General features: G+C 45.1%; 2 protein-coding genes and 1 long non-coding RNA gene across 6 annotated transcripts; 1 reads left to right on the forward strand and 2 right to left on the reverse strand.

The window, feature by feature from the left end:
* Positions 1 to 523: 523 nt before the first annotated feature.
* On the reverse strand, positions 524 to 5,356 carry Cnpy2 (canopy FGF signaling regulator 2). Of its 4 annotated transcripts, none has more exons than XM_008848723.3 (6): positions 5,052 to 5,270; positions 4,382 to 4,494; positions 4,124 to 4,239; positions 2,148 to 2,351; positions 1,489 to 1,585; positions 524 to 691 (listed from the first exon to the last, which is right to left on the reverse strand). In XM_008848723.3, exons 2-6 carry the CDS (start codon positions 4,467 to 4,469, stop codon positions 648 to 650), a joined length of 549 nt encoding a protein of 182 aa, XP_008846945.1. In that variant the 5' UTR covers positions 4,470 to 4,494; positions 5,052 to 5,270; the 3' UTR covers positions 524 to 647. The 4 variants fall into 4 exon arrangements, with proteins under 4 accessions (XP_008846945.1, XP_029409729.1, XP_008846946.1 ...); XM_029553869.1 differs by lacking the exon at positions 5,052 to 5,270 and adding an exon at positions 5,277 to 5,356 and having other exon boundaries at positions 528 to 691; XM_008848724.3 differs by having other exon boundaries at positions 528 to 691; positions 5,081 to 5,270.
* LOC115066897 lies at positions 5,296 to 7,205 on the forward strand. The gene is made up of 2 exons (XR_003846348.1): positions 5,296 to 5,411; positions 6,851 to 7,205. It is a non-coding gene; the product is annotated as an uncharacterized LOC115066897 (long non-coding RNA).
* On the reverse strand, positions 7,205 to 26,922 carry Pan2 (poly(A) specific ribonuclease subunit PAN2). Its single transcript, XM_029553866.1, is given in 27 exon segments — positions 7,205 to 7,267; positions 7,561 to 7,758; positions 8,529 to 8,622; positions 8,748 to 8,927; positions 9,060 to 9,203; positions 9,302 to 9,459; positions 10,733 to 10,823; positions 11,756 to 11,815; positions 11,940 to 12,092; positions 12,095 to 12,115; positions 12,383 to 12,524; positions 12,630 to 12,700; positions 12,855 to 12,953; positions 13,387 to 13,493; positions 13,622 to 13,755; positions 13,857 to 14,056; positions 14,152 to 14,280; positions 14,910 to 15,029; positions 15,221 to 15,340; positions 16,876 to 16,972; positions 17,177 to 17,519; positions 19,303 to 19,570; positions 19,890 to 19,967; positions 20,129 to 20,249; positions 20,361 to 20,530; positions 25,739 to 26,138; positions 26,787 to 26,922. Coding segments are annotated over 26 exon segments (3,615 nt in total). The 5' UTR covers positions 26,021 to 26,138; positions 26,787 to 26,922; the 3' UTR covers positions 7,205 to 7,232.

The raw sequence follows: 26,922 nt of genomic DNA on the forward strand, positions 1-26,922 counted from the left end.
AAAAGCTTATGCTAGCAAGAAAAGGCCTTTCATTACATGACACTCCTTACCTCATCTGTCCCTACTGGATAAAGCCCTTACTTTTCAGCTGAGTTGGTCACATCCATTTTCCCCTTCCTGTCTCTGTTCTTGTTGGTCCCTCCATCTGGAAGGGCAGAGAGGGAAGAATAATACATGTCCATTATTTCCTTCAAGACCAAGCTCTGCTTTTATGTTTTATCAGCATGAATACAAAGACTTTCTAAAATCTTATACTTTCATTATGTTCCCCTGCTTACACATAGATGTTTCTCTTTTCTATATAACTCCATAGTTATGAACACATTATATGAAGCACACTTATCTATTGTTTGTAAGTGGAATAGAATCTCAGAAGACAAAGAATTAATGAATCAGGGCCCTTCTAATTTAGTGCTATGTCAATCCCCAAACTCTTCCCCTCCATTTTCTTTTAGTCTGCAATCTCCCACCTTCAAACCTAATTAATATAAGGACTAAATCTGGGGATAAAAAGACAACACAGTTTGTACTTTCGGTTTTGGATTTTTTTTCAATTCATTTCCATAAAAACATAATATAAAAGGGAATGCCACCATCTTCCCCTCCTGGGGGTGCTCCATCAAGTTGGTCTGGGCTGCTCCAGTGATTCATAGCTCATCATGAGATCTGTGCAGGGCATGGTCACATAGATCTGAAAACAGTACATAACATTTTGAAGGAAACTGCCACTCTCAATATGCACACATACCTATCTTAAGAAAATACCTCAGCTGTGCATGGTGGCACACGCCTTTAATCCCAGCACTCGGGAGGCAGAGGCAGGCAGATCTCTGTGAGTTCAAGGCCAGCCTGGTCTACATAGTGAGTTTCAGGGCAGCTGGGGCTACAGGGAGACCCTGTCTCAAAAAGACCAAAAACAAACAAACAAACAAACAAAAAACCTCAAGTCAAACTAACACCAACCACCATTCTTTTTTGCAAAAAAACATTTTTTTTTTTTTAATGTGTATGAGTGCATGCATGTAAGTGCACCCATGTTGTGCAATGCCCTCGGAGGTCAAAAGAGGGTGTCAGATCCCCTGGAACTAGAATTAAGGACAGTTGTTAGCTGCTATATGGGTGCTGGGAATCGAACATGGGTCCTCTGCAAGTGTAGTCAGTACTCTTAACCACTGAGCCATCTCTCCAGCCCCCAACCACCATTCTTTCAAAGCATATGCTTGTAAATGACAAAGTATCTCCCACTGCCCTCTCTCCTGTATCATAAGATAAGGAGACATAGATTCTGAAAGCTGACAGAGAATAGAGAGGAATTACCCAAATCCCTAAGCCAAGGGAAATGGAAGCCAATTATGGAGTAATTATGAGAGCACTGAGAGTGTAAGAGTGTAAGCTCACACTCTTATGTAAGTAGGTGTGGTGTGCTGGTGGGTAGACCAGGACACACAAGGTTGTTGAGAACAGGAGGTGAAAGCGGGAGTAGCTTACCTGTTCTCTTACTGCATAGTTTGTCTTTAACATTGTCGGCCTCTCGGGAAAAGAATTCAATAAGTTCATCCTCATATTCTTCCACAATGCTCTCACACTGTCAACCCAAGGGAGAAACAACTAACACAGGGCAGTAAGAAGCCTCTTGTCCACCCCTCTAGAGAAGGCAAGGACACTGACCCAATTCTTTACTTGGATTTGATTTTCTGGGGTTTTTTTTTATTATTTTTTTTTTATTTTATGTGAATCTGTGTATTGCCTGCATGCAGGTAAGTGCACCCGTGTCATGCAATGCCCATGGAGGTCAGAAGAGGCTGTCAGATCCTCTGGGACTGGAGTTACAGACAGTTGTTAGCTGCCATGTGAGTGCTGGGATTCAATCCCTGGTCTTCTGAAAGAACAACCACTGTTCTTAACTACTGAGCCATCTCTCCAGCCCCTTGATTTTCTGTTTTTATAGATGAGAGTTTTGTTATATAGCCCTAGCTGGCCTGGATCTCACTATGTACACCAGGATGGCCTCAAACTTGTGGTGACCCGTCTCTTTGTCCCGAGTGTTGAAATCACAGGCATGCAACACCATCTTTGTTTCTAATTCTACTTGGGCTCAACAATTCCTATTAATTTCTAAGTACCAGCTACCCATAGCTATAACTCACCGCAAATTTGAGGGTACCACTGATATCTGAATCAATTCGGATGCCTTGTAGGTCCAGTTCACTGGATTCTCCGTTCCGGCCCACAACACGTACGTAGTTCTTGCGGTGAGTAGAAGGGTCAATCTGTTCCCCATACTCCTTCATGCGGTCACACACCTCCTCTAGCAGCTCTGTGAGGTGGGCCTCTGATCGGGCATAAGGCACCTAGAAATGTACTCAGCCTTGGGTCACTCTCTTCTACCTCATTTAATAATGTGCATCCTATTTTTACTTTCAAATCTAGAACTCATTCTAAAAAGAAATCTCCCCCCAGCCAGATGTGGTGGCACATGCCTTTAATCCCAGCACTTGGGAGGCAGAGGCAGGTGGATCTCTATGAGTTTAAGGCCAGCCTGGTCTACATAGTGAGTTCCAGGTCAGCTGGGGCTATAGGGAGACCCTGACTCAAAAAGATCAAAAAAGAAAAAAAAAACTCCCCCAATTAGAGTCTGTTACAGTTTCAAAGTCTGTTCATCCATCCTTCCTTTCTAAAATTACTTTCAAATGTACATTTTTATTTTGCTTGATTATAAAACTCCAAAAAATAGGACAGGCACTATTAGCTTCAAATTACAAGCAGAGACATAGCTGATTGTAATAAACTATATTCTTTTCTTTTTTTTTTCGGTCTTTTTGAGACAGGGTCTCCGTATAGCCCCAGCTGTCCTGGAACTATGTAGACCAGGCTGGCCTTGAACTCACAGAGATCCGCCTGCCTCTGCCTCCTGAGTGCTGGGACTACAGGCGTGCGCCACCACACCTGGCTGTTCTTTTCCTTTGAACTCCCTTAGTTCTTGTAGACATGGGCATTTCCTATTTATTTTATTTTGGTCTTTTTGAGACAGGGTCTCCCCATAGCCCCAGCTGGCCTGGAACTCATTATGTAGACCAGGCTGGCCTCGAAATTCACAGAACTCACAGAGATCCACCTGCCTCTGCCTCCCAAGTGCTGGGATAAAGTGTGGGCCACCATGCCTGGCATGTGTGTATCGTGTTTCTAACTAAAATAAATTTCTTGATAACAAGGATAAGACTTTTTGAGTTCTGGAATTATAGGTGTGTACCACCATGCAGGGTTTATGCAGTGCTGAGGACCAAACCCAGGGCTTTGTGTATGCTAGGCTAACATTCTATCCACTGAACTATATTCCTGGCTGGATGAGACCTTTTATTCTCTTTAAAGTGTTTGTATGTGGGACTGGAGAGATGGCTCAGTGGTTAAGAGCATGTATTGCTCTTCCAGAGGACACAAGTTCAATTCTCAACACTCACATCAGGCGGCTAACAACCATCTGTAATTCCAGCCCCAGGAGATCTGACACCTCTCAGCTCAGTGGGCTCCAGCATTAATGAGCACATACACAGAGAGACACACAAGCACACATAAACACATGCTTAAATATGTATGTCTACCTCTGCTAAAGTGAACCATGAGTCCTATGATCCAGGGATGTGAAGAAAGGGACTGATCAAGGTCTCCTGTCTGCTAACTTCTACAGCAGAAATAATGTATTAAGGTTTGGGGTCAAGAAGTATATCAATTATAAAGCTTCTAGCCTCTTCCAAATGAGACAGAGCCCAAACATTTGCTTGTTCTTGTTTTTGAGACAAGGTTTCATGTAGCCCAGGCTGGTCTTAAACTCCCCCCGATCCTCCTGCCTTCACCTCCAAGCACTGGGATTACAGGCATGCACTACCATGTACTGCTTTCAGCCCAGTCTTTCAGATACTTCTCAGTATTCTGGTGGTGTTTTGTTTTTCTTTTTGAAGGCAGTGTCTCACTGTGGCTCTGATTGGGATAGGATGCTTCTGCTTCAGCTCTGAGTGCAAGGCTTATTACAGGCTTTATACCTTCCTATTTTCTTCACTTCTGAATTAAGCCGACTTCTTATTCAAAGCCTGGGTGAGCTACTTTATTTGGGGGAACAGTAAGTTACCTCCACAACTGATTGGCTGCCATCTGGATTGATCCGGAAAGATCCCATCTGAATGGTCTTCTTGGGATCCACCTGGGCAATTTCCCACTCTAGTTCATCCACCAGAGCCCTGCAAGCTGGTGCCGAGGGAGAGAACAGGGATGGGGGTGGGAAGAATGGGATCAACCCAGGGATTTATATTCATCTTTGTCCCATGCCTTGGATCTTATGCCTCCCAAGTGTCGGCGTCCTCCCACTTCTCTGTCTTTGTGCTTTTACCTCCACAGTGTAGATCCTGGCTCCTTCGAGACCAGGCAGTTCCGAGCAGGACCCCAAGAAGTAGGGCCAACCAACCCCAGCCTTTCATCTTTATCTTAAAGGGGTTGCTCCACCTGGGTTCGTGTGAAAATAAAACACAGGTGTGAGGCGACCACTCCATGTCCCCCATGCCTTCCACCCTTCAGGCCCAAGGCCTTCAAAGCCTCGGGGTAACCCCTAACTATTTTCCAGGAAAAGGCTAGGTTACAAGGCCACATCTCTGCGTCGGTGCACTCCAGGGCACGGAAATCCCTGGGCGGTGGGGGGAGGGGAAGTGAGAGCTCAGGAAGAGTTCCAGAAACCATACAGTTCACAGGTGAGGCCCCGAATACTGATACTTTAACATTCGACACTAAAGGGCCCACAGGGCTATGTGATGGCTATGGGACAGGGATTGTCAATTATGCAGGGATTACAGGCAGAAGGTGCTGCCAGAAAGGAACCGGGAGGCCTGCGAGAACGCTCACTTCCTAGGGCCTACTGGACTCTGCAACTAGGGGTTTCCGAATCCCCACCTCCAGCCCGTTAGTGGTTCCCCGAGCAGACCAGCCCCTCTCTAAGGACTCCGCTGCCGATCCACTCCCACCCTCAGCACGCACGCCCAAGGCATCGGCCGCCGCCTCCGTCCCACCTCGGCTCCCAGGGCCGCTGGACTCTCACTTTGTTCCTGAGGCTCGCAACCCTGGCAGCAGGCTGGGGGAGCCGGGCTGTCCCAGCCTCTCCGGAGCGCCTCGGCGCCCTCCAGGCTCGGGGTGTCCCAGCTACTGCCTGACCTAACTGCCCGCTCCCAGCCGGGCACCCCAAGAGGGACCTGCTGCTGCCGCTCAAGCCCCCACCAGAAGCCCGCTCCCACAACCTCTCGCGCGAACAGGCAGCTTAGGAGTGCCTCAGAGACCGCGAGGACCCCGCGGATGGCCGAAGGACCCAGAGTTGCGTGGCGAATAGTTCCACGTGACCGCCCGGGGTGGCCAAAGAATGGGAACAGCCTAAGGTGAGGACCCAGGCCAAGTGGGTGCAGGAGGACAGTGTATCAGCCCAGGTGGGCTAGGACCCAGAAAGATGCGGTTAGTGGGTAGGAAGCCCAGTTTTCACTATACAAGGGCTTTCATCACGTGGGATACTACAGTTCCCAGGAAGCACTACGGCAGATTGACAGTTGCTACAAGTCTTTTTGCTCTATTAATATCTTATGCTAATTAATAAAATTATAGTTATGTGAGTATAGGAAAAAACATTTTTGTATTATCGGCCTTTTCTGTCGTCCTCTGGGGTTCTTGGAAGTTGGATATTAGCCCTTAGCCTGTGCATTTCCCAGGGCAATTTCCCCCTCAGAATTCCCAGCACATCACTGGTACTGTTAGGGGTTTTTTGAGGAAGGGTCTTACTATGTAACCCAGAATGGCCATGAAGTTAACTCTGCAACCCAGGCTGGTCTTGATCTCACTGTGGTTCTATCTCACCCTCTTGACTGGACTGCTGAGATTACAGGCTGCCTCTACGGGGCTTAAGATAAATAACTGGGGGGACACGACTGGAGAGATAGCCCAGCAGTTAAGAGCACTTGCTGCTCTTGCAGAGAACCTGGGTTCAATTCCCAACACCCACATGGTGGCTAACAACCTTCTGTAACTGCAGTCCCAGTGGATCTGACACCCTCTTCTGATCGCTGGGGGCATTGCATGACTCGGGAGCACTTACATGCAGGCAATACACTCATACACATAAAATAAAAATAAATAATTTGGGGGGGACTGGAGAGATGGCTCAACAGTTAAGAGCACTGACACCACCACATGGTGGCTACGAACAGTCCTTAACTCCAGTTCCAGGGGAATCTGAAGCCCTCTTCTGACCTCTATGGCATTGCACATAAGTGCACTCACATACATGCAGGCAATACACTTCTACACATAAAATAAAAATAATAAATTTTAAAAAAAGAAAATAATTTCTTACAAAAAGATAAACTGGGACCTGTAGTTAGTTTGTGTGCTTAGGGTACTAGGCAACTATAGCAAAGAGCTAGCACTATCCAAGGAAAAACAATTATACTGTAGCCATTAATTCTGGACTCCAGAACCTTACCTTCATTTCTAGGTGTGGATCTGAACAGTTTTAGTTTTTCATTGTTAGGTTAAGTCAAAACAAAGAAAAGAGGGCTGAAGTCAAGAGAACCCCACACAAGCAGTTTCCTAATGAGACAGACAAAAATATTTTTGTCTTTATTTTATAAAACATGCTGTTTTAAGCAAAAATAAAAAAAAAATAAAAACTCAAAAAAAGAAGGTGTGGAAGACAGATACTTCCCAGCTGTCAGCAGGAATGAAGACAGCAACCTGCTTCCTCCAGGACACGGAGTCCCCTTTGGCAATGTTGTTGGCAATACTGGCTTGTTTGGTCTATCATGATTCTACATGCTGTTTCCTCCAGATACCATCCTTCAAGCAGTTGGAGACTTGAGCTGCCTGAAGCTCCTGTTGTACCCTGTCACTGTCCAGGACTTCAGTCCCTAGCCAGCAATGGACTGAGAATTTGGATTCCAAGAGATTTTTGCCTAATTGCCCAGGATATTTAGTAAGAATACCAATTACTCTGCATCTGGATCAATTTAGACTTTGTTTCTAGCCCATTGTTTTGCAAAGAATAAAGAAGGAATCTGGTTCCTAGAACCTTTGCAACAGTTCCAATTCTATTAATAGCACCATCTGTAGACTGTGAGCAGGTCCAACTTTGGAAGTGGACAAGGTAAAGCCAACCTGGGAAGCCATTTTTTCAGATCTGGGGTCACAGAACCTCAAAAGGAAAGGGCAGGTCATAGTGCCAGCACTGAGGAGAAGACAGCTGCATCTGTCAAAGACAAAATCAGTGAGACAAAGGGTGACTGAAAGCAGCTGGGATACCTCCTGTGAAAGGAAAATGTGAGAAAAGAGGGCATGGCATGGATCACACATTTCAGAATTGGGGAAGAGATGTTAGACCAGTGGACAATTTCAAAAATAAAGTCTATTTCATTGACTTGTGATTTGTAAACTGTTAAATACTTCATGAGTAGAAAATGGGAGTATTATCATTAAGGTGGTCTGTATGATTTCTATGTATGCAATCAAAACCAGTTGCCCTTGTCCCATCCCAAGCCTTACTCTTGGGACTTGTCTGGTTCTCAGGCTCAGGAACCTTCCAGTCCATCTTTCGGCCCTTTTCATAGAGACCCTTGAGTACCTTGTGGAAGGACTCAGGCTCAGTACCATTCTTGCTCAGCTCCAGATACTTTCGGTAGAGCTGAAGGGCTGTGCGGGCATCCTCAATACTGTCATGTGTCTCCCCTTGAATCTTCAGGTCTGGGGTAAAGAGAATAGTTTAGGACCTCACAATGGAGGTACCCCTTCTCTTATCCTGACTCCCAGAAAAATCCCCCTACATGTGTTCTTACTACCATCCAAACCCCCAGAAAACATCTTTTTAGTGTGCAGTAGCTAACTGAACTCACTGGTAGAAAAAAAAAATTAGTAAGCTACTAACTCAGGTCCCTTCTTCTCATTCTGTCCCCCGAAATGTTTCCTTTTTTTTGAGACAAGGTCTCACGATATTGCCCCAGGCTGGCTTCACACTTACGTAGGCTGGTCTGGAGCTTACAGTCCTGCCTTAGCCTCCTCACGTGTTCTATTTTTTTTTTTTTTTTAACAGAGTTACATGTAGCCCATGCTGACCTCAAAAGTATTATGTAGTTGAGGGTAACCTTGAACTTCTGATCCTTTTGCCTCTGCCTCCCAAGTTCTCTGATTATAGGCATGTACTACCATACCCACTTTTATATGGTGTTAGGGATTGAAATCAGGGCTTCATACATGCTAGGCAAGCACGCTCTCAGTTGAACTACATTCTCAGCACCCTAATGTTTTCTACTCTTTTTCTGTTTGTTTCTTTTGAGACAGGGTCTCTCTTTAGCCCCAGCTGGCCTAGAACTCACTATGTAGACGAGGATGACCTTGAACTCACAAAGATCTGCCTGCCTCTGACTCCCAAGTGCTGGGATTAAAACATGTGCCACACTGGCATGTTTTCTACTCGTAATCAAAATCACAAAGGCCTACAAGATAGAGTAACTCACCTAAAAAGTACCAAGCAAGAAATCGTAGGGAAATCATTCGTTTTCGGGGCATGTGGAACAGATACACAGTGTCAAGGACTTGGTCCTTGGGCACCTGGCAGGGATCCAAAGAGCAGGAAACTTAAGATAGGTGATCCATAATTTCCTGTTCTCTAAAAACAATATATATCCTGAGAAGCCCACCCTCAAAAGTAACTCCTGAATAAGCCCTGCCCAAACCATGAGGTTGATGACCCGGAAATCCTTCTGCAGACCATGACCAACAAACTTGACTCCAATATCAATGAGAAAACGAAGCTTTAAGTAGGTAGACTTGAGAGTTGTGAGGTGCTTGGAGGAAATTTTGGCATCAAGGTCTCCTGGTTTTATCCCCGAGTACTGAGTCAGGTAATCCACTACCTAGGAATAGAGAAAAGGACAAATCACTTAGGATGTGAGGAAGTGTACTCTCTCCCTACCACTCTTCCCTGGGTTCTCAAGCACTGTATATAAGCATAGATCAGTTTCACTGGCACATCCATATCCTAATACCTGTTCCTGGGTGGAGATGTAGTCATCAATGAAGGGAATACCCTCATTGGGTCCCTGGCCCCGAACACAGGTGATTCTTGCTACTGACATCTGGCTTGGTTTAATGGTAGACTTGGTACCATCACTTCGTAACTCTGCTTCTTCCTATGTCATAAGAGTTAATAAGGATACCAGAGAAATGCTTACAACCCCTAAATTCTCAGATTTCTGTTCCCATGCCCCATCCTTTTGGTCTTAGTCACCTCATTAAGTGTGACAAACTCAGCATCAAGACCCACCAGGTCCCCAACCTGTGGCATCTCATTCAGCATCAGTGGAATAAAGGTAGTGTGTGTTTTCCGCTGCTTCCGTGCCAGTGAGGCTTCAGCCAGAAGCACACTAGCCTCAATAGGGTTCTTGACTGGAATAGAGAATATAAAGAAAAGAAGGCTGGGGGTAGGGAAATGACCCCAGGATTGCCGCTTAGAGGCTGTGGATCTACACTGTGATCCTTCAAAACCTAAGCATCTGGTTAAAAAGAATGTATCCGAGCCAACAAGATGGCTCAGCAAGTAAAGGCACTTACCACCAAAGCTGATCACCTGAGTTTGATCCCCAGAATCCACATGGTAGAAGGAGAGAACCAACTCCCACAAACCATCTTCTGATTTCCACACATGTTCCATGGCATTCACACACACACTGCACAATAAAAATCTAATAAAAATTTTTTAGGGGGCTGGAGAGATGGCTCGGTGGTTAGGAGCATTAGGTGTTCTTCTAGAAGACCCAGGTTCAGTTCTCAGCACCCACATGGTGGCTAACAATCATCTCTAACTTCAGTTCCAGGGGATCTGATGCTCTTTTCTGGCCTCTGCAGGTACTGTATGACATGGGTGCACTTAACATACATACAGGCAAAACACTCATACATAAAATAAAAATAAATAAAAAGGATGTATCTGGTAACAGAACAGGTAGAGCAGATCAAATCCAAAAATTATCAAGAAATATACCAAGCAAAAGCTAGAAATGATGGAAAAGACAAAATAAAATCTTCCCTTTGAACCTAACCTTAGAAAAATCCTGAAAAACAAAGTTACAGAGAAACTCTTGTTTAATAATTGGAACTTTAAGGAACTTGTCCCCATAAGAAGAGATATTCATTTAAAGATAAGAATGGTTAGAACTGGGGCAACTAGACAGACCCACACAAACATGAAAGAAGAGCACTGACTCCACAGAGTTGCCCCATGGCTTCTAACACACACACACATAGAATTTGAAAATAAAAAAAAGATAGTCACTTGGGGATAAGAATGGTTAGAATCAAAATCATAGCCTAAGCCATTTTTATCAAAATCCCCCCTTCTTTCCTCATTTCATCCTCAGAATTTCCAGCTTCTAGATTATTCATTTCTTTTGCTTTTGTTTTTTTTTTTTTTGAAATAGGTCTCACTCTAAAGCCCAGATTGGACTTGAACTCACTATGTAGTGAATGGCATGCAAGCATGAGCCAGTATACCCGGCCAGCTTCTAAATTCAAGATCTGATAAGCAGGAATCTCTTTTGTATCCCTGGAAGTATCATAACCAGTTACTAATCCTGAATACTACAAAGCTATTTCTCAGATTTTTTTCCCTGAAGCCCAATTTAAACTGCCTACACCCTTGGGTCTACTTCATATCACTTACTGTTCAGGCTGTATCTAGAATTGAGATTCCTTTTGACATAATAAAGGATAGCAGGTACTTTCCAATTCATGTCAAACTGCACAGCTTCATGCTAGAGAAGACAAAAGACAAGGGCTGGGGGTAAGTCAGTGGTTGACTGTTTGCCTATCATACACAAAGCCCTTGGTTTAATCCCAGCACTGCCTCATCCTCCCAAAAAAAAAAAAAAAGAGGGGCTGGAGAGATGGCTTAGTGTATGAGTACTTCCTGTTCTTCCAGAGGTCTCAGATTCAGTTACCAGCACCCACATAGCAGCTAACAACCTTCAGTTCCAGAAAATCTGATGCCCTCTTCTAACCTCTGCAGGCAAAACACTCGTACACATAAAATTAAAAAATTTAGGGACTGGAGAGATGGCTCAGCAGTTAGGAGCACTGACTGCTCTTGTAGAGGACCCGGGTTCGATTCCCAGCACCCACATGGCAGCTACAAACCATCCTTAACTCCAGTTCCAGGGGAATCCGAAGCCCTCTTCTGACATCCTCAGCACTGCACAACACGGGTGCACTCACACACATGCAGGCAATACACTCATACACATAAAATAAAAAAACAAAATTTAAAAATTAATAAAAAAAGTGCTTATAGAATATATATAGATGTCCTCTTTGCCTTTTCTCCAAGTCAGACAGAGGCCAGGATCCAGGTGCTATTTTTCCTCAGCTTTCCAAATACCATTTATTCTCAAAGATCCTTCACCCCCTCCCCCCATCTTGAATATGCCTAGCATTCAATAGGGCCCTGAGGATAAGGACACTAACAAGGGAGGGGTTGAGGAATGAAAGGGGAAATGGAGCTGGTAATATGTACTTGTAATCCATGCACACAGGAGGACCATCCCAAGTTCAAGGCTACCTTAGGTTACATAGTAAATTCAAGAACAACCTGGGCTGCATAGCAAACCCTGTAAAACTCCCTCCCCAATAAAGATGAAAAAAATAGAAAAAAAGAAAGGAAGAAGAAATGGAGCATGTTGCAACTCACCTTATCAATAGGTTCAATAAGGAAGTCATTGAAGAGATACCACTGCTGGTGAGTAACGCCCTGTGCACATAGAGAGGCGGGTGATGCAAAATCATTGGTTTACTTGCTAGGAACTCAGGGACAGACCTGCGACTACATTGTAGTCATCTCCAGGAATGTCCTTGCCCTGTGCCATCTTACTCACCTCCTTGCGCTGGTGGTAGGTCTCTCCAACTTTGATGTGAGCCACCAGGCTGCCCCCTGTTCGTGAGTCCAGGATGTGCACCACAGTAGCCATCAAGTCATACACATAGACACCATGCTCCTCCTCTGCCCTGGCTGGGCCCCACTGTGAGGGGGGGTGGTACCCAGGCTGCTAAGCTAAGTTTAAGGATGGGGGGGTAGGGGTGGGGATAAAGGACAGGGAGTACTGGGTATGGGAAACCAGGGTAGATTATCTCCATCCTAGCCCATCTAAGACTTCCCAACAGTAAACTGAGTTATTTTGGAAAATCCCACACCTGGTAAATAATGTTTTATTTCCTTCCTTGTTCTTCTAAGTTCTACCACCCCCTGCCCTGCTTCACCTTCTACCCCATCTTCACTCCCTATTCCCTCTCTTCTTCCCAGTTTTTCAACAACCTGCACCTCATTCCCATCAGTCCAATTGCAAACATCCAGCCCTTTGTTCTTGGTCATCTTCATGCGAATGGAAAAAGGAAGCCAGACATTCTTCAACTCCTCAATGGAGGGGCACAATAGCAAACCCTCTGGACTTCCCAGTTCTTTCCTATTGGGATAGAAGAATTGGCAGTGTGTTCTGAAGTGATCTAGCCAGTGAAGAGAGGAATCACCAGGTAGTTCAATCATTTGACAATCCCAAGATGGTACCTACCGATCAGCCAAAGTAAACTCCTTGCTCTTAATTTCCCCACCATATTTCTTTACTGCTATTTTGAAGGCAACCTGAACACAAAGGAAAAACATCTGATTCCTTAAGAACACAATCAGAAGAAAAAGAAAAAGAGCTCCTTAAAAGTTCTGTTTCCAGACTTCAGGGAGACCCTGTCTCAAAAAGACAAAAAAAAAAAAAAGTTCTGTTTCCAGTCCTGGTCATTACCTCAGCCTGTAGTCTCCAGAAATCAGCCTCTTTTGAGCTGTTCACCTCACAATTAATGACAAGAATATCTGGCAAGTGGCGGATATTGCGGGTCTGAACCTGAAAGAATGAAACAAGAAATGGCAGAGTAAGGCTGGAGAGATGGCTCAGCAATTAACAACACCTGTTGTTCTTCCAGAGGACCTGAGTTCGATTTCCATGCACCCACATGGTAGCTAACAACCGTTCATGACTCTGGTTCCAGGGGATTTGACACCCTCTTCTGGCCTCCGTGAGGCACTGCATGCATGTAGTGCACTTACATACATGTAAGCAAAACACTCATAACACATAAAATAAAAATAATAAATAGAATATTTTTTCAAATGGCAGAGTCTACAGAAATAGAAATCTAGACAGGATTAGTAAAACTGGATCTACAGCCTCAGTCTGGAGTTTTTTCCAGTCTCTGTAGACCCATGGATGTCAGTGCTGAAAGTCCCAGTGAGACAATGGCTGAGTCCTCAAGGAGGCAGGACTCCAGCTCACTCACCGTGGGCTGGTATTTCTCACAGTTGTCACACCAGGCCTGTGTATTCTGCTCCAGGCAGATGCTTCGCTTCAGCACCTGAGCAAAGTCATAGTTCTTCCCAGTTTTATCTGAGGAGAAACTGGACACTTCAAGCTCTCCCCTCTACCCAGTTAGCTCCCCAACACCCCCCTGTGCTGCTACATGACATCTAGGGGAGCCTTTCCAACCCAGCTGCAGGGTATACCACAGTTGCTACCCTCAGGGTAGGAGAGTGTGAAGAGTAGGGTAGATGAGGCTCGCACAGTCTCACTGCCACAACGGCAAAGGCTGCAGTTCTCCACCTCACAGCTGAACAGCTGCCCAATAACAGAGTCCCCCGATGAACAGAAACTGCTGAGAGTGGGGAGGGCAACACACAAGTGAAAGTTAGAAGGCCCTGTAAGGTCCAGAGGGGCCTCTTATGGTGGCTTTATTTCCATCCAATTCCACACCTGCCTCCAGGACCTCGATAAGCCTGAGGTACTTCCAGTTCCTGCATATCCTGATGCAGCTGTGTGAGAATGAAGCGATTCCACCTCTGGATGAGCCTGGCCAGACTGCCCTTGCCTGAAGCCTCATCTGAATCCGCCAGGATAAGACCAAGTGCTGAGGCCTCAGGAATGGTACGGAATGCTCGAAGAAAATTACTGCCCTGGAAGAAGTCATGTTGATGGACAACAATGCCCTTTCTAACCATCCACCTTCCTTTCCTTGCCATTTTAAGTGTCCTGGTCTTTGAAGACTGACCTGACAAGGATCACCACGAGAGAGGTCCAGCATATGGAAAAGGAAGCCCAGCTCACATGCCAGGCAGAACTCTTTCTGGCAAAGGTGGTTCTGGATTAGGCAGCGAACAGGTTCTAGGAAATAGAGCACCTGGAGGGAAAAGCAGGAGAACTGGTGTGGGAAACTGGAGAGGAAGGAGAGATGGGGAGGTTAAGTGAGCCATTGGAAGATACAAAGCACGACTCCACTGAAGCAGCGGAGCTCACAGAAGAGAGACTTGAAGGTATGGAGGTAAGAATGGTAGATGAGGTCAAGGAACAGTGGGCTTGGCTCAGGAGCCCTATAAAGAATGGTGGCGCATGCCTTTAGTCCCAGCACTTGGAAGGCAGAGGCAAGCATAACTCTGTAAGTTCAAGGCCAGCCCGGTCTACTTAGTGAGTTCCAGGACAGCTGGGGCTACAGGGAGACCCTGTCTCAAAAAAACAAAACAAAACAAAACAAAAACCAAAACAAACAAATAAACAAACAAACAAAAAGACCATAAAGAGTAGAGGAGAGCTGGGCATGGTGGTGCACACCTTTAGTCCTAGTGCTTGGGAGGCAGAGGCAGACAGAACTCTGTGAGTTCAAGGCCAGCCTAGTCTACATAGTGAGTTCCAGGCTAGCTGGAGCTACAAAAGACCCTGTTTCAAAAAAAAGAGTAGAGTATGGGGTTGAGGGGCAAGGGGAAGAAGAGAGGGGGAAAGCATGTTCAAGCTCTAGGAAGACCCAGCCCATACCTGGATCATGCAGTTACAGTAGGCATTGGGGATGTGGGGCTCTAATCCAGCAAACAGGGTCTTATTGTAGTGTTTGAAGTCAAAGTCTTCCAGCCCTAGCTTGGAATATTTAATGGTTACCTGAGGTAAAAACAATTTAAACAGAATGAAGACAGAGTCCCCTAAATCTTCCCAATAGCCATAGCTTTTCCCAGAACCAGCCTCCTGGGTCTAGAGCTGTAGGGAGGGCTTCTTGACTGAACCCTTCAATTGTTTTCCATGACACCCTTCCCCATATCCCAGAGGATCCCTGACTTGGTGTTCCCCAGCACCTTTCGGTATTTCTTAGCAACCATGTGTAGATGTGGCTCCTCTTCCCGCCCTATTGGTGACTCAGTGACCTGGCTGAAGTTGTTAAATTCACTGTCTGACTCTTTTAGTCGATAAGGAATCTAGGAATTAAAAAAAAGAGAGAACTCTGTTGGATATCCTAACCATCTTTGGCTTACCCTTCACCTTTTTCTTTCTTACTTTTGTTTTGTTTTTTTGAGACAAGGTATCATGTAGCCAAGGCTGGCCTCAAACTCTATATGTAGCCAAGGATGACCTTGAATTCCTGATTCTCCTGTTCAACCTCCGAAGTGCTGGGATTACAGGTGTGTGCCATCACAATCAGCACTCACTTTTTTAAAAACTTTATTACACAGGGCATGGTGACGCACACCTTTAATCTCAGCACTTGGGAGGCAGAGGCAGGCAGATCTCTGTGAGTTTAAGGCCAGCCCCGTCTACATAGTTAGTTCCAGGACAGCTGGGGCTACAGGGAGACCTTGTCTAAAAAGACCAAAAACAAAATGAAACAAAACAAAACTTTATTTCAAGCTAGGAATGGTGGTGCAAGCATTTAATCCCAGCACTCAGCTTTAATCCAAGCACTCAGCTTTAATCCCAGCACTTGGAAGGCAAGGGCGATGGATCTCTGTGAGATCCAGGCCAGCCTGGTCTACATAGCAAGTTCCAGGCCAGTTGGGGCTACAGGGAAACCCTGTCTCAAAAAACAAGACAAAACAAAAAACTTTATTTCAGTATAACTATGCTTAGAGAAATATATCCATATTAGTTAATAGAATGCAATTAAGTATAATTTATACACAGTTTATGATTAAAAAACAACCACCCTGCAATCTGGTTATTTTTCGATTACAAATATATAGATCCTCCATCAGATGCTGCTCAAGAATGCAGCAAGAACATTGAGAAACATACCTTTGGTTTGCCTCAGAAAAGTAACACATATTACACTGTAAAAGATTATAAAATTGGGGTCGGCAAGATGGCTCAATGGCGAAAGCACTTGCTGTGCAAACCTGACAACCTGATTCAATCCCTGGATCTCACAGTAGGTGGAGAGAACCAACTCCCAAAAATTGTCCTCTGACCTCCACATGTGCCCATGGTACATGCATTTTCTCTCTCTCTCTCTCTCTCTCTCTCTCTCTCTCTCTCTCTCACCACTAATAAAAAAATTTTTAAATTGGCATAAAATGTTGTAAAGTTATACCACCACCATTTATTCCTCTTAAGACCTTTCTGTAACAGTTCCCTTAGCTTGAACATCTTCCTTCTCTGTGACTATAAACTTATTCATAGCTCAGCTTTCCAGCTCAATATTCACCTATTTTATAAAGCTATACTTAATCATTCTAGTCTAGAATAAAATTCTCCCTTTGAAAAGCTTTGGCGCTGAATGCTTATAAACTTCTTTTGGCATTTAACAACAAAATATAGTTTCTGATGTGGCTAATGTCTTACCTTCAACCAAAAACTAACCTTCCTAAGGGGTAGGACTCATCATCTGTCTTGGACATAACAAGCATAGTTCCTTCATTCTGCATTCCCCCACCCCCCAAATCTTTCCTGCCTAAAAACAAAACAAAGACTAGTGCAGAATAAAGATAAACATCAGCAGGCTCCCCTCAGAACACACCTGATTGCGCAGCCTGGTGCGGGGGTTGGGTGCATAGCCAATGAAGCCCACTTTCTTCATGGTTCGCAGAATCTCCGCATCCACAGGTGGTGCTCGCCTACAATCCAATACAGTTCCAGGGCTCAAAGGGTCCTAGTATCCACCCATGCACCATTTCCCAACCCCCATGTGTCCAGGAAAGACAAAAAACTGAAGGGAGACAGAAATAACCACAGTGATGGAATAATAACAGGGGCAGTAAGATTCTATTAAGTTGGCCCTTTCTCCACCCCCTCCTTTTGGCCCAGCAGTGAGGTACAACCTGGGTGCAGGAGCAGAGTTTGCAGCAGGCCAGTCAGAGAGTAGTGTGTCGGTGGTGAGTGGAACCGGAATAAGAGAAAGAGGCAGCAGGTCTTGGCTCCAGTCCAGAGGAGGCAGTGAATCCACAAGACAGGGCAAAGCAAATTCAGTCTCACGAGAGTACGGGTTGAAAGAAGGCTCAGGGGAATCAGTCCAGAGGTGCACGCACCCCTCAGAATCCCCAAAGGCCAGGGCCTGCTTGCTGGCTGACACATCAAATGTCATTAGCAGGGGTCCTACAGGATTCACATGAAAGATGTCGGCTGGGTTGGCCAGGCCTGTAGGTTCACAAAACTGGCATTGCCCTAGAAAGGAGGAAGAAGCCCACTGAACCCTGAAAAGTGAGAGAAATTCTTTTATGCCCTTTTTATGCTCTTCTCAGTATCAGAGAAGAGGGCTGGGGGTAGTGGTGCAAGTCTTTAATCCTAGCACTCAGGAGACAGGGGCAGGCGGCTCTCTGTGGGTTCTAGACCAGCTGGGGCTACAGTGAGACCCTGCCTCAAAAAGACCAAAAAAGAAAAAAAAGAAAAATTAGAGGAGAAAGATCCTCAACAAATTCATGTCTAGAGGCAAAGAGAATGCCATATACTATGTTCCCATTAACCAGATGGTTTGCTCCCCAGCAAAGAACAATTCTCAAATTGTTTATCTAGTTCATCTTTTTTCTTTTTTTATCTTTTTTTTTTTTTTTTTAGACAGGGTCTCCCTGTAGCTGCAGCTGTTGTAGAACTCACTATGTAGACCAGGCTGGCCTTGAACTCACAGAGATCCGCCTGCCTCTGAAAGGCGTGGGTCACCACGCCCAGCCATCTTTTTTCTTTTTTAAGATTTATTTTAAAATTATGTGTGTGTGTGTGTAGGGGGTTGTGTGTGTGTTTGTGTATGTGTGTGTGTGTGTGTGTGTGTGTGTGTGTGTGTGTAGGGGGTTGTGCATGTGAGTGTAGGTGCCCACAGAGGCCAGAAGATGTCAGATTTTTCTCTGGAGCTGCAGCTATAGGTAGTTTGTGAGCCACCCAACATGGGAGCTGGACTTGAATAAATTATGTGTGTGTGTGTGTAGGGGGTTGTGTGTGTGTTTGTGTATGTGTGTGTGTGTGTGTGTGTGTGTGTGTGTGTGTGTAGGGGGTTGTGCATGTGAGTGTAGGTGCCCACAGAGGCCAGAAGATGTCAGATTTTTCTCTGGAGCTGCAGCTATAGGTAGTTTGTGAGCCACCCAACATGGGAGCTGGACTTGAATTCTGGTCCTCTGCAAGAGCAGTAAGCACTCTTTTTTTATAATTTTTTTCTGTCTTTTCGAAAAAATATTTTATTATTTTTATTTTATGTGTATGTATGTATTGCCTGTATGTAGGTAAGTGCACCCATGTCATGCAATGCCCACAGAGGACAAAAGAGGCTGTCAGAGCCCCTGGGACTGGAGTTATGAACAGTTGTTAGCTGCCATGTGGATGCTGGGATTCGAACCCGGGTCTTTTGCAAGAACAACCAGTGTTCTTAACTGCTGAGCCATCTCTCCAGCCCCTCCCTCCCCGCTCCTTTTTCTTTTTTTAAAAATTTTATTATTCTAGCTGGGTGTGGTGGCACACACCTTTAATCCCAGCACTCGGAGGCAGAGGCAGGCAGATCTCTGTGAGTTCAAGGCCAGCCTGGTCTACATAGTGAGTTCTAGGCCAGCTGGTGCTACAGGGAGACCCTGTCTCAAAAAGACAAAAAAAAATTATTATTTTTATTTTATGTGTATGCGTGTATTGCCTGCATGTAGGTAAGTGCACCCATGTCGTACAATGCCCACAGAGGACAGAAGAGACTGTCGGATCCCCTGGAACTGGAGTTACCGACAGTTGCTAGCTGCCATGTGGGTGCTAGGATTCGAACCCCAGTCTTCTGCAAGAACAGTGTTCTGAACCACTGAGCCATCATCTCTCCAGCCCCAGCCCCGCTCCTTTTTCTTTTTCAAAATAGGCTCTAACTACTCTGGGACCCTGGTGGAAGATTATTTTTTTCCCCAACAAAGAGGTGTATGGAGATCATTCCTGTTGGTGCCTATTTCTTTGCTCACTGACCTGCCTGCCTACATCCCCTTCATACCTGACTGGGAGATAATAGCAAGACGAGAAGTGTATGTAGGGATGAAGCGCAAGAAGGCAGGATCCACATGTACTTGAAGTGGTGTGATGGCGCGCATCATGCGCAAGTCATACACCTTGAGGAACCGGTCGCAGGCCAGGCCAGTGAGGCGACTAGAGAAGCCACAGGCAGCCAGGAGGTTGCCATGAACATCAAAATCTGACAGACTCCCTGAGAAGGCATCAAATTCGTGCTCTACCTTAAAACTCCGGAGGTCTCGCAGGGAAACCTAAAGAAGAGATACAGCTGTTACCTGACATTTCCATATCTGGAAGAGACCCTGCCACCTATCTAACCCTGGGAGATGACTGCCAAAGCCACAAAGGTTCTAGGATATTAACAGAACAAAGAAAAGGCAGACAGAGAAGCCAAGAGCTAGAAGGGATGCCCCAAAGAGCTTACCTACCCTTTTGCTTGCAAGACATAACTGAGCAGGAAGTGACTTTAGTCCTCTCACCACCCCCCATCTCTAATGCAACTAGAGAAAGCAGACCCCAATATCTAGTGAAACAGGGCCTATGATGGGAGTTGACATGGAACTTGGTCACCTTGCCAGATGTATGGCCACAAAAGAAGAAGCGATTTGTTTGTCTCATGATGGTGACTCCGGGTATCGCGACTGCATACTGGAGAGGGAAGCAGGAGAAGCCAGTGACATGACTTTCCCACAGACCAAAGGAACAGAGAGGTCATACCGCATCTAAACACATTTCCAGCCCAAGCATACCCCACCCCTATGACCTCAGGTTCCACACGCGTCTTTCCTGGGTCCAACTCAGGTTCATACCTTTTGAGTCTCCTGAACAGTGTTCAGATCAATCTCTAATATGTGGTTCTGCAGCCCACCAACAAGTAGAGTGCTGCTGTCTGTCAGCAGGAGACTGTGCATATCTTCACTCTCGTCTAGCCTGAGAGAGAGAAAAGGTCAACAGGCCAGAGACTGGCCAGCTGTCAATCCCATAGCCTTCCTATGCTATGGGTTTCCCTCTTTCCAAGCTGAGTTGAAAAAAGCCACTTACAAGTAATCAAATATAATGAGACCCCCACGGGCCATGTACTTGAGGTTGTTCTTGGTGAGGAAAAGGATACCATTCTCCAGGCTCTGGATTTGCCGAATATCATCACTACCATTGACTTGAAAGGATGAGTAGCGCTCCAAGGCTGGACCAAAAAATGAAGTGGCGTGGCCCTGGAGGGGACAAAGACAACAGACATCCTGAGGGGAGGGGCAGGATCATCCTAGATACAGGACTGAGCACTATTCACCTTTCTTCTCTTCTTGCCTGTCCTGACAAAGAACAACTGACTGACCAGTCAATCTTAGTGTTAGAAACAATGATTGTACTACCTTACTTTAATGCCTTACCTCATTTTGTTCTCACAATGACCCTGATGAACAGATAATGCCTCAGTTAAAGATGTTTGTTCAGAAGGCCAGGGACTTCTGCTCTGATCCTCCATTGACCAGTTGGTTTTCTTATATTCCATAGTCATCTTCTTTGGTTTTGATTTTTGAAATAGGGTTTCTCATGTAGCCTAGGGTGCCTAGCACTTGCTACGTAGAACAGGCTGGCCTCAAAGTTGCAGTGATCTTCCTGCCTAAGCCTCCTGAGTGCTGGCTTCATGGTGAAATCTTTTTTTCTTTTCTGTTATTTTCCCAGACAGGGTCTCACTGTGTAGCCCTGACTGGCCTAGAACTCTCTATGTAGAACAGGTTAACCTTGAACTCACAGATCTGCCTGTCTCTGCCTCCAGAGTGCCTAATTAAAGAGGTTTGCTACCATATCTGGCCCATGGCTAAATCTTCTTTCTTTTCTTTCTTTCTTTTTTTTTTTTTTTCGTTTGTGGCTAAATCTTAATCTCTACAAGACATATGGGAGAGATACTATGAGTCATAGGTCATAGGCCAGAACACAGAAAATGTGAAATATATCTTCCTTGCTTTCTGTGACATCATTCACTCCTGATTTCTCTGACTCAGTCCGTATCTTTTCTTATATGCTCCCCTTCTGACTACTTAAAATATGTGTGTCTTTTCACTTTGTCTTCATAGGAAATCTCATCTACTCTCAAGAGTTTACTTGTGCTTGAGTTTTTGTTTATGCATATTAGGTATCAAACATAGGACCTCATATATAGCGGCAAGTGCTCTACCAACAGAGATGCCTCCCCAGCCCATTTTGTTATTGGTTGTTTGTTTGAGATAAGGTCTTGCTACATACTACTTGCTGGCCTGGAATGCTCAGATTCTCCTGCTGAGCCTCCCAACTGCTGAGATTACTGGGATGTGCCACCTTGTACCCTATTTCAATTCTTACATTATCAACGATATTATGATCTGCCAAGCCATTTCCAAAACCATTTTTTTTTTTTTTTGAGACAAATTCTGTGTAGCCCTGGAGGGCCTAGAACTTACTATGTAGACCAGGCTGGTCTCAAACTCACAGAGATTTACCTGCTTTGGCCTCCCAAGTACTGGAATTAAAGGAATGTGGTGACAAACCCCACCTTGTCACACCAAATAAAAACAGTTCTGCAGCCTGACAAATCAAGTTCAAATTCTTTTAATATAGCATATGAAGTTCTCTAGAATATTTTTCCCCAGACAACTGCATGGTTGTCTGCATCCTTCCTTCTCTTCCATATGGTCTCTATCTAGGTCTCTACTCATGTGGCTTTAGGAACTTTAGGTCAGTGATAGACTGTCGGCCTTGAAAAAAGTGACATTATAAGAATTCTTAAAAACCAACTATCTAAAAACAGTAACATCTTCCATTACCTGAACCCCCGATTTTACTATATTTTTCTTTTTAAAAAAAATTTTTTTTTTTGGTCTTTTTGAGACAGGGTCTCCCTGTAGCCCCAGCTGTCCTGGAACTCACGTGGTAGACCAGGCTGGCTTTGAGAGATCCACCTGCCTCTGCCTCCTGAGTGCTGGGATTAAAGGTGTGCGCCACCACACCCAGCATTTTTTTTAAAAAAATATTTTATTCATTTTTATTTTATGTGTGTGAGTGTATAGTCTGCATGTATGTGAGTGCACCCATGTTGTACAATACCTCAGAGGTCAGAAGAGGGCTTTGGATTCCCCTGGAACTGAAGTTAAGGACAGTTCGTAGCCACCATGTGGGTGCTAGGAATTGAACCGGGGTCCTCTGCAAGAGCAGTCAGTCAGTGCTCTTAACTGTTGAGCCATCTCTCCAGACCCCTATTTTTCTTAAGATTATTCATCAGCACTTAATGTGTGGTGTGTGTGTGTGTGTGTGTGTGTGTGTGTGTGTGTGTGTATTTATTAAGTGCTTATTCCAAATCTAAATCTTAAACCAAGTTCTGAGAGGGTAGGGATGTAGTGCAGTGGTAAAACATGTGTGAGACCCTGGGCTTAATACTCAAGTCCTGGAAAAACCTAATACTTCCATGCCTTAGATGTGTGTGTGGTACCAGGGCTTGAACCCAAGCCTCTTGGATTCTAGGCAAGTACTCTGTCACTGAGTTACATTCCCAACTTGTTTTATATGCCCTTTGTCCTGCTAAAAAAGAAATCACCAATTGAATGAATAAATGCTTATCTCTTCAGTTTCCAACCCAATAAATTTTGTTCTTTTTAGAAAAAAGATAAGTTTGGGGCTGGCAAGATGACTCAGTGGTTAAGAGCAGAGGACCCAGGTTGGTTCCCAGCACCCACATGACAGTTAAGAACCATCCTTAACTCCAGTTCCAGGGGAATCCAATGCCCTCTTCTGACCTCCATAGGCATTGCATGACATGGGTGTACTTACATACATGCAGGCAAATACACTCATGCACATAAAATAAAAATAATAAAGCTGTGTGTGGAGGCATACACCTTTAGTCCCAGCACTCAGGAGGCAGAGGCAGGTGGATCTCTCTAAGTTCAAGGCCAGCCTGGTCTACATAGTGAGTTCCAGGCCAGCTGAGGCTACAGGAGACCCTGTCTCAAAAAGATCAAAAAAAGGAAAATAGACATGTTCAAGCCAGGCACAATGGTATATGCCTACAATTGCTTTCAGAGCTGGGAGATATAGGCAGAAGGGTCACAAGTTCAAGGTCATCCTTGGCTACATAGTGTGTTCAAAGCAATCCTGGACTACATGAAATCCTGTTTCAAAACAAAAACAAAACTAACCCTTGAAATTTATTTAGTATACTGCCAAAGCTCAGCAGAATGGTAGTAACTGAAGAACCACTTAACCAGCCAAATAAATTCTAATTACTTGTGACTCCTGCACTCTAGACTGACCATTCTGTATGGTACCTTGGAAATTTATGCTAATACAGACTTTGCCCCCCCTTTCATGTGATTCTTTTATTTTTTGAGACAGGGTTTCATGGAGCCCAGGCTGGCCTTAAACTCAACAGTAGCCAAGGATGACCTTGAACTCCTGATCTGCCTGCTTCTGCCCCCTCCCCAGTGCTGGGATTACAGGTATAACACCATACCCCAGGCCTCATCATTTTTTCAAGACTTAGCTCAGCTATCCTTTCCCCCCTGGAGACCCTTCTGACCCTTCTCCATACTCTCTTCACACTCCACAGATATTTTCACATTGGTTTTAAGACTAGGAGATCATTTGTGCACCTTTTCTCCTCCTTACTATATTGTGAACTCTGTGAGGGCAAGAACTATGTTATTTTGTAGTTGTTTGGTTGGTTAGTTTTTGAGATAGGATCTCACTGTGGTAGTTCAGGCTGGCCTGAAACTTGTAGTTCTCCTGCCTCAGCCTCCAAGTACAGGGTATGTACCACCATACTTTGCTTAGCTAAGGACTATTTTTTTAATTCAGTTTTATTTCCTACCTACCACAGCAGTAGACACTCCCTACTGAACTGAAAAAAAAAAAAAAATCAGTCAAAACATTCATTCCTCTTAATGGAAAACAATTCATACCCTATGAAAAGGCAAATAAGTAATCAAGGTCAGGATATTATTGTTTTTATAAAAACCTTTTGGTTTCATAGCATATTGACAATATAGACATACATTTAAGAATTTTGCATTAATTAGGCATGGTGGTGCATACCTTTAGTCCCAATACTCAGGAGGCAGAGGCAGGCAGATGGATCTCTGTGTGATTAAGGCCAGCCTGGTCTCCATAGTGAGTTCCAGGCCAGCTAGGGCTACAGGGAGACCCTGTCTCAGGAAAAAAAAAAAACAAAAAACACTTTTTTTTTTTTTTTGCATTGATAACCGCTGAAAGGCTAAAATTACCCAGAGAAGACAAAATGATTCCATGTAAATACACAAAAATACAATTGGGCGTGGTGGCGCACGCCTTTAGTCCGGAGGCAGAGGCAGGTGGATCTCTGTGAGTTCAAGGCCAGCCTGGTCTACATAGTGAGTTCAGGTCAGCTGGGACTACAAGGAGACCCTGTCTCAAAAAAAAAAGCAAAAATATTCAGTAGACATTCTGTAAAGCCAGGTGTTGTGGCACATGCCTGAATCCCTTGCACTTAAAGGTTGAGACAAAACTGCCCAAATTTAAGGCTACCCTGAACTACAAAATAAGTACCAGGCGGGCAAAGCCTACATAATGAGACCCTGTTTCATACAAACTTCTCCCCTAATTCTATAAGAACAGAAACCAGTAGGGGCATTTAAGATCAGACACGGAAGACTATAGACCTAGCGATGGTACAGGTAATCAAAACATAGGATGAAGCTGGAATTAGGGAGCCACACCTATAATGGCAGCACTCTGGAGGTTAAAGAAGGACTGTAAATTTGAGACCAGTCTGGGATACATAGCAAAACCCTGCCTTGAAAATAAAAATAGGAGCTGGGCATGTAGTTAAGTTGGTAGTAATGTTTGCCTATCATGCAGGAAACCCTGGGTTTTATTCCCAGCACTACACAAACTGGGTATGGTGGTGCTGCCTATAATACCAGCTCTCAGGAGAGGAAGACAGGAGGACCCAAAGTTCAAGGTCATCCTTGGCTACATATCAAGCTCAAGACCAGCCTGGGCTACACAAGACTGTCTCAAAACAAAACAGAACAAAGCAACAGTTGGGTAAGATAGCACACACTGGTCATCCCACCATTCAGGAGGCAATAGCAAGATTGCTCCAAGTTTGAGGCCAGCCTGGGCTACTGAGTGAGTTCTAAGTTAGCCTGGGCTACATAGAGAGATATATCAAAACAAGGGATAGGCAAACTGGCAAAAACAGGATGGCTTATGAGAACAAATACCTATGCAATCAATCCCTGGCTTCCAGACTCCCAAGTTCCTTCCCCACTTGGTTTAACTTGAGACCAAGTTAACTCTCATGACTCCAACTCAGTTTTCACTCGCTGAAAAAAGCTGTCCTTGGACAAAGGTCAGGTTAAGATTTCCAATACATCCTTTCAGGTTTCAGAAAGGGGTATGGTTCTTACCCCATGGCTCCCCACCCACAGCATCTCCTCATGTAAGTCAAAGTGGGAGACGGACACAGGCACACCCACTTCAGCCACCACACTGTGCAGTTCAGAGTAGACGCCTTCCATTATGTGCACTGATTCCTGGACAGGAAGCGCCTCCAAGGCCACTCCCTCTGGGTCAAGTTCCACATTCTGTAGCAGACTTGGGTTCAGGTGGGCATCCAGGACAGGGTCCAGGGCAGAATGCATAGCTGGGGAAAATTCTGCCAGTCCAGGGTCTAGACCCTCAAAGTTCATGACGACGTTAGCAGCTGGATCAGATCTGGGTGACACCCTCCCTTGTCTTGACTCCTACAGATGCCTGACCCAAACTTCAGCAGGATAGCACCGGTGGGTCTAGAATAGACATCCTGGCCTGAAAGGGGAAAGAAGTAGCTCAGTCAGGGGTAGGCCTAGACACTGGTATTCAGTGTCTTCGAAGTTATGTGGACATGACAATGAGGCAGGCAGGAAGGAGAAACTGCCAGACGCGGAGTAAAGCATGCAGAAGGGAGATGGACAGTGCGGTAGAGGGGGAAAACTTGTTCTGAATGCTGCTCTTCTAAGCTTTCCATGTTCCCAACCACTAATCGAATCCTTGACTTCCTGTTCTTCTGTCCGTCCTTCTCATTTGCCTAGTTCAACTCTGAAGGGTGAAGGGAGGAGGTATTACGAGGGTGATGGAGTTAGTGTGGAGGAGAGGGCAAAAATGATTGTTTTTTAGAGTTGGATTCGGGGGGCGAGGGGTTGGGCAGTGAAAAAAATAATACAAGTCAATTTCCCAGAATCCTTTAGAGTGGTTACCCAGCATTCTCCTGGGGGTGGGTACCAAGAATGGCCAGTTACCCACAAATGGGGCGTGGGAAAGGGGAAGGGAATGGAAACGGATAGTTACCCAGAATTCTTTGGGAGAAACCAGAAACTGGCTACCCAGAATTCTCCCCCAGCACAGAGGCCCAGAGGGGAAGGAGCAGAGCAAGGGTCAGATGTGTTTCTGGGATGCTTACGGGGAATGGGTCATTACCAAGATTTCTCCATGGCGGATATTTTGGAGCGCGTGGAACTCAAACGAGTAGGGGGCAGAGAAAGCGCCGTCAGCTCCACTGGAAATTCCAGTTTCCCCTCTAGTCCCCGGGGCCTCTAGCTCAACCTAACCCCAG

Source organism: Nannospalax galili, unplaced genomic scaffold (genome assembly GCF_000622305.1).
Source record: "Nannospalax galili isolate Female #2095 unplaced genomic scaffold, S.galili_v1.0 scaffold2124, whole genome shotgun sequence".
In the NCBI taxonomy this organism is placed as follows: Eukaryota; Metazoa; Chordata; class Mammalia; order Rodentia; family Spalacidae; genus Nannospalax; species Nannospalax galili.

Coding starts and splice junctions, on each gene's coding strand:
- Cnpy2 (XM_008848723.3), bottom strand. CDS start 4,469: ATGAAAGGCTGGGGTTGGTTGGCCCTACTTCTTGGGGTCCTGCTCGGA. Junction 1,586..2,147: donor GTGGTACCCTCAAATTTGCG/GTGAGTTATAGC, acceptor TTGGGTTGACAG/TGTGAGAGCATTGTGGAAGA. Junction 692..1,488: donor ACTATGCAGTAAGAGAACAG/GTAAGCTACTCC, acceptor TACTGTTTTCAG/ATCTATGTGACCATGCCCTG.